Genomic DNA, 7,500 nt, shown 5'->3' with positions numbered 1-7,500 from the left:
TCAATGTGGCATCATCATTCTTTTGTATTTGTATACTTGCAGGAGTATTTGTTTAAGACGGGGTAATCCAAACCAACTCCAGATCCCTGCAGCCTTGCTTTCAGCCTGAACCAGGCGGGATGAGTTTGTCTGTCATGTCCTTGTGAAGAGAAGCCAGTGGCTGTTGTTCTGCCTGACACAATAATGCACCGGGAACCTACCCACACTGCTACAGGCCTCGTGAGATGCTATCTTGTAACTATAAACCGTCCCTCATCTGTGGCTTCCCATGACGATTTCCACATAAACTAATCTGTCCTTCCAAATCCTGTCTTCCCCCTGTCGTTGGCCGTGCTATCAGATCCCGCTGGATCTGTGGGCTGCTGGTTAGAATACTGTTGCTTCGCCCTCAGTGAACCAAACACTACTTTTCAATTTAACCCAGTGTCAGGGAGCGGCACTGTGCACTTTATTTGACAGTCTCTCACTATTTATAATGGGGTCTCTACCTGGCACAAACGGAAGCCAGGTCTTTATACAGGAGTGTGTATTGGAAAGGACAGGAGAGGCACGGTGCCATGTTCAGGTGGAGTTAATAGTGGATGACTTTTTCCAACAAGCTCATTCACAGATTGTTATGACACAGCTTGGTGCTCAGAAAGCCCATTTGAACAGGGAGTTAATTTAATTGTGAAAGCAAGGCACTAAACAAGGTTTTCATCACAATATATATATAAATATTACTACATGACAGTGATTCAGGGTGCTTACCTTTGCCGGATCACAAGATGACGCAACAATCCATCTTGTCAGTTCATGGTGATATGGTAGGTTCGGCCAAAACATCGTCCTGTGAAGACGTTGTGACAATTGCGGTTCCTATAGGGATTTCTTTTTAAAAATAGCTGGGATTAAATATCACATTGGGGTTAATCTTCAATATGGATGGATTTCATTTAACCATGATGACAATTGTTTTTGATTTGTCAATCATTTACCACAATTTTGGAAAGCTCTGAAAAATGATGTCTTCCATGCACATAGTGGTCTCACATCAGAAAAGGCTGCCTTGCTTCGTATTGGGTCTGGAATCCCTATTTATAATTTTTTTCAAAAGAACATTTGGGGCATTTCACATTTCTTTTTCATAGCACCAGTAGAGAGATATCAAGGGAGGGAGATGCAAGAAAGGTCCCCACCAGGGGAGTCTTGGTTCCTGGCTGGCATCTTAACCCCCAAGCCACAGGGGCACCCCAGTTCCTACCACTCTCATTTCCCATATTATGAAGGTGCTTTCAAAAGTGGTTTACCAAGGCCTCTTTCATATTCCTTCAGGGGAATCCTTGTCGTTATGTTTTATTGGCGTTGCAATAATATGAGATATGAGATCAACCCACCAAGGGCATCAGGAGCGAGTGAATAATGTAGACTCAAGCTGTGTTCAAATTTACATACTAACATCATGTAGTGCGTTCACATTGCATCATAGGTGGATTTTGTGTACGTGCAAGGCCCAGATGTATACAACATTAGCATATAATATTTGAGTATAAGACGTGAGCTTACTACTACACCACAATGCATAGTGTCTGGGCGCCGTCAGTCTTGTGAGATTTTGATCCAGGCTAAAAGCTGCTAATAGGTTACATTTTTTTTCATTTCAAAGACATTTTCAACTGAGAAAGTTAATGTTGAGATGACATTTGTTCAATATTAAATCCACTGCCCTTGGACATGTCCTCTTACTTTACATAAGCCATGCAAAATCAACCGGTTGAATGTCGGTCACTTGGGTTATTTGTCCAAATCCCATAAGTTATTAAAATGTACGAGTGGGGGACTTTGTTAGTTCGTTGTTCGTACAATAACTTCATATCCCTTGGGGCACATAAGTGATACGGATAAGTTTGCATGCCTCTGGCCACTTGTGTGCTGTATGGTTTCACATATGGCGACTGTGGGTCAGTGGTGAGCAGGGTCATCCTTCAATCAGAGGATCGGTGCTTCGATTCCCGGCCCCGCTAGCCCATGTCGATGTGTCCATGGGCAAGAAACTTAACCCCAAAATTGCTCCCGTAGTGTGTGAATGTTAGTTAGTCCTGATGTGCTGGTGGAACCTTAGCTCCTCCCATCAGTGTGTGAATGGGTGAATGATGTCATGTAGTGTTGAAGCACTTTGAGTGGTCAGAAGACCAGAAAAGCACCGTACAAGTACATTTATCATTTACATACAATAATATCAAGTGCAGAAGGTAAGTGATGGCACATTATTTTTTAAATACACTGTATGCATCATCCACTTTATTGGCTTAATTAACACATTTGTTTCCTCTTTTCCCTCCATCAGAGTCGGAAACATGCCAACAAAGTGCGGCTGTATTACATGCTACATCCTGTGGATGGAGGCTGCCCTGCCAAGAAGCTCAGAACAGAAAATGTGAGTCCTTAATTATACATCTTCCTGTCCGTAGTGCTTTCCTGTGGTCTCATTATCACTGAGAACAATGCACACATCAATACGTAGCTTGTTGGACCACCGTTGACAGACATTGTTTTTACATGCACTTGGCATCTCTGCCCCCACTCAGGTGAGCTTGTTGAGACTTCATGGTGCATTAGGATTGTGTGTTACTGTCACAGTGAAAGGGGAAGTTCCACTCCAAGTTTCTTTCAAGGGGAGTATAAAGTCGGTGTGGTGTGATGGAGGTGAGACATTGGAGTAGAGAGAGATTTGGGGGACTCTGGTCTCTGTTTGATTACTGGGAGTTTGCCAGCTATCAATCTGGAAATAAGCCTCTGAAGAAGATAAGAACACACATTGCTTTCTCTTGCTGCTTCAGCTCATCAGCCAGTATTGCTATGCTGTTTCTTTTTGACTGCATTTCCCCTCAATCTATATACACCCACCATTCCCTTTCCTCGCTGTTTCCTTTTATTCTCCATGTTCCTCTACTTTCCTCTCCAATTTCCTTTACTCTGCATCCTTTCCCTTTCTTTCTTCTACCTTTTTAGACCTTTCCATCCTCTTCTTAGCTCTTCTCTCATCTCTGTTCCACATTTCTATACTTTCCTCTCCTTTTCTTCCCCATTACTTTTATATCCTTTACTTTTCTTTACTCTGATTTCCACTAATTCCATTAATGTCCTTGTCCTTAATTTCCTTTCCTCTGCTTCCATCTCTGTTTTGCTTACGTCTTCTGGATGTTTTTTTAAAGGGAACGTTTGAATTCCTTGTGTTCTCGGGAACATTGTATTCCAAACAGTCTTGGAGAGCTGTTTTCCTAACACCTTCTAGATGTTGTTTTCCTAACGTACATGGAACGTTGTTTTGGGGACTTTTTATTTAAAAATTTTTTGAGAAGCGTTCTCGGAACATTATATTTCTATTGTCCTTGGAACGTTGTTTTGAACGATCTTTGAAAGTTTATATTTAGTTTTTCTCACCTTTTTGAAACATTGTATTCCTTATATTGTCAAAATGTTGTCCTAATTTTCTCTGAATGTTATTGCCTTAATTTTCTTAGAACTTTTGGGATGTTCACAGAACCTGGTTTCCGTAACATTATCCTATTGTTGTTTTCAGAATGTTGTTTTCCTAACATTCTTGAAACATTGTAGTCCTTATGTTCTCAGAACGTTTATTTAGGAACGTACCTAAAATGTTGTTTTCCTAACATTCTTGGAACATTGTAGTCCTTATGTTCTCAGAACGTTTATTTAGGAACGTACCTAAAATGTTGTTTTCCTAACATTCTTGAAACATTGTAGTCCTTATGTTCTCAGAACGTTTATTTAGGAACGTACCTAAAATGTTGTTTTCCTAACATTCTTGGAACGTTGTTTTCCAAAGGTTCTCGAAACTTCATTTTCTTAATTTTGTATTCTTAAATTCTTTGGAATGTTTTTTTTCCCAGCGATGTTTTAACATTTATTTTGTAATGTTTTTAAAATATTGTTTTCCTCACATTATTGGAATGTTGTTTTCCTCACATTCTTGGACATTGTTTTTCCAAACGTTTTTTATATGTGGTTTTCCGAACGTTATCAAAGGTTTTTTCCTTACAATGTTGGAACATTTATTTCAGAATGTTCTTGGAACGTTGTGCTCCTGACGTTCTCGGCACATTGTTGTATTCTTTTCTGCTCTCTATTCTAAATCCTATCCTTCTTTTCTCCCCTCTCCTGACCATGCTTCTCTTCTTTTCTCTTTTTTCATACTCCCTCATTGTATTGTCATTGAACATCTCTTCCATATTTTTGTGTTATCTTGCTTTTCCTTCCCTACTTCTTCCAGTCCTATACAGTACGATAACCATAACTGCTCTCAGTATCAAAGCTATTTGTATTTTTTGTATGGCTGTCACGTAGCATGTGTGTCTGCTTTGTACTGGCTGTGTCAACAGGGAATGTCGGGAAATTGGTTTCAGCTGTTGAATCACTGTCCATACTGCAGCATCACTGAGCACGAGAGTTAACAGGAAAAGGTCTCATCTAGAGGCCTTGATGTGGAGAGGAGTGAGCTCAGTGTTTCAGTGCAATTCTATGACACAAAGATAGGCATTTTTAATCTGCTCTGAGTTTCCACTTCTCATGCATGATTATATGGCGGAACAATCAATGCAGGAATGATCATTTCACACTACAAATAATGCATATTTATCACTTAAAGGTGCTGAATTTAATATTCATAGAAGTAATGTAGCAGCAAACAACGACTATCTGCTCTGTAAAGATATAGTGGACTAAAGTCTACCTGAGCAGAGAAGGAAGTCACTCTCTTTGTTTGTTGTCGTCTCTGTACTTTGTTGACATGCCTACCACGTGTGCCACTTTCCGATTTAAAAAAACACTTCACTAAAAGCATTGTTGTACTTTATTATATACGGTATGATTAGTTACAATGAACCTTGTCATAGTTGATTCCCAAGAATATAACCTGACTCAGGATAGTGAGGCATGTTTAGTTGTGCTTCACTCCTCAGCTTCCAGACTTACTGTTGAGGAGGATGTGGACTTGGAATGGACATGTTTTACAAATTTGTCTTGAGGGATAAATACAACTGTAAAGGAAAACACAACTAATTGGATTGCATCAATGGCCATAAAGTCTGCGAGCCTATTACATAAATGAGCCTGTATTGAATTTGCCTGAGGATGTAGTGTCTCAGATGATTTCTGACTTGTACAGATTACATATAGGATCAAGTTTGCCAGACTAAAGCCAGGCCTATTGTTATAATAGCACATACTGGGGGGCTGCTTTGTGTTAACCAGGCCTCTACTTATATGAAACTACACTTAAGCAAAGTTCCTTAAAATTAAAAGCCTTGTGCCTAATTTGTCTAATTCAATGCAAATGCTGCAACTTCTGGGGTGTTCTCTGGGCTGTTTCACATATTTTGCTCAGTTCTATCCTCATCAAAACTACAAAGTTTTTTCCTGGGATTGCAGTGGTAAACAGTCAAAATGTCTTTATTGAGCACCCATCAAACCCAACATCAGCGACAGTATTTCCATGCAACACCCATTGTTTTGAATTGCCTGTAACGAGATGCCATCCAGCCAGACAGCAACCATCAAATCAGCCCATAGAGACATGCTCCCTTTCACAAATCATATGCCGACTTCAGCTCATTAACAAGCACACGGACCTCTCTCTGGTGAAAATATTTGATGCACAATCCAGAATCCGAGCCAAGGGAGGGGTTTGTAGCTGATGGAACAGCTCCTCTGAGCCTCACTGCTATTCAAATGAAACCAACCTCGGGGTTAATATCTGTTGCTGGAGAGAAAGACGGCTCCTGTTTCATTGGGAGAGGAAGGAGAGGGTGTGTGGGGGTTGTGAGGTTTTTTTGGTCTACTATCCTTCACTCTTCTCTGCTGCAGCTGCTCAGCTTCCCTATGAAAGTTCACCTACTGCAGCCTCTCGATCTGTTTTGTGATATTAATATATACTCTGATCATGTAGATGAGTTCAGTTTTAGACCCAATATTTTACATTGCATACATTAACATTTGAAAAGACCAAGGCCACGGAGCAGTCAAAAAGGGTACATTTAGTTTGTGCTGCATTATCCATAGTGGATTTTGAATACTGTATTCAACGCTTCTTACAGAACGTGGGTCAGTCAGAGGGACATATTCGCTTCACTGGTGGCAGGGTCTCAAGGATGTCTGCTAGTCATTTAATTTTCTGTAGTTACATTAGCTTTGAATTGTATAGCGTTGGTTTCCGAAGTACAAGTTCCTGTAAATGAGACTGGCTGTGTTTCTGCTCAATTGTCAAGCAAACTGGAAGCAAACTTTAAGTGTCTCACTTAAAGTTTGAATTATTTAGGCTGCATAGTTTGGTCAGAAGTTGTCGTACAGGCTACACTTTTCACATGGCTCTAATGCGTCAGATAAAGTAGAGGTTGACCATCTAACAATCTATGAGAGAAAAATGGAGAAAGGTCTTTCAATTAAACAAGTTTGATTTGTTCTTTCCTGTCAGCTAATATTGACCATGTTTCATACTGTCCAGAGACAAATACAATATAAATATATATATAAAAAAAAGACACTGATTGTTAGGATCTGTAGTTGTGTGTCTTGTTTCCTGTTTTATTTTGAAGTCCTTGTCTCTCGTGTCCTCTGTTTCCCTGCACTTCCTGTCCCTGTGATTGTCTGCCATGTCCCTGATTGTTTCCTGCTGTGTCCAATCACCTGCACCTTCTCTGTGTATTTAAACCCTGTTTGTCTCCTTCCCCAGGGTTGGTTCCTACCTGGTTAGATCTCGCTTGTTGTAGACCTGTTGTGTTGCGGAAGAATAAAGTTTCTTTTCAACGTTGTCAGTGTTTGGGGTCCTGTCTCTCGGTGGCTACACACATGACACTGATAGCAGAAACAGCTGATCAGTCATGTTAGTTAAATGTTCGCTGTGTCAGAATTTCTTGGGCAAATGAGTTTCACAATCCATGTAGTGAATCATCTCTTCGACAAAGGCAAAAACCAGCTCAAGCGAGCATTTCTTTTTAAAATATTTTTTTAAATTTTATTGAGTTGTGGTATTTATATGCAGCTTTCCTAATGCGATACTACAAAATGTGCATAAAAGTACATTTTGGACTATCCCTCTACACTCAATCCATTAAATATACCTTTTTGTTAAGTCAAGCAAACAAACTGAGTACCTATCATGTCTGCTCTCCAGATTAGATTGGAGATGTAACCACTTAAAAGATGGCTGAGACTTGCTACCTTGCTACAACCTGCATTGTAATTTGTGATGCACACATTTGGTTGGCGTAGAAGTTTTTTACTATACATTACATTGAGTTGTTACAGATACAGATATGTTGCACTTGTTTTCTCCATGGGAAAATAAAACATGTTTCGTAAAGTGGTATAAACTGAAATTAATTTCCAGTTGGATTTTATTTTAACAGTAACACAAAAAAAATCTATAAATAAATGTACCAATTAAAAGTTATTTAATAGTCATTGTTTTATTATGAATATACAATTGAATAAAAATTGTCC

At 39.6% G+C, this 7,500-nt stretch overlaps 1 protein-coding gene across 1 annotated transcript in view; it reads left to right on the top strand.

Annotated features, from left to right (window-relative positions):
• Window positions 1–7,500, top strand: part of zmat4a (zinc finger, matrin-type 4a) — a 103,825-nt gene that overhangs the window by 40,408 nt on the left and 55,917 nt on the right. The window contains exon 3 of the mRNA XM_034541364.1: window positions 2,327–2,416. Within this exon, the coding sequence (XP_034397255.1) occupies window positions 2,327–2,416 (90 nt within the window). The remainder of the gene's footprint in view (window positions 1–2,326; window positions 2,417–7,500) is intronic.

Source organism: Cyclopterus lumpus, chromosome 9, assembly GCF_009769545.1.
Source record: "Cyclopterus lumpus isolate fCycLum1 chromosome 9, fCycLum1.pri, whole genome shotgun sequence".
Lineage (NCBI taxonomy): Eukaryota > Metazoa > Chordata > Actinopteri > Perciformes > Cyclopteridae > Cyclopterus > Cyclopterus lumpus.
The sequence above is the reverse complement of the archived record's forward strand: the minus strand, read 5'-3'. Positions and strand labels throughout refer to the sequence as shown.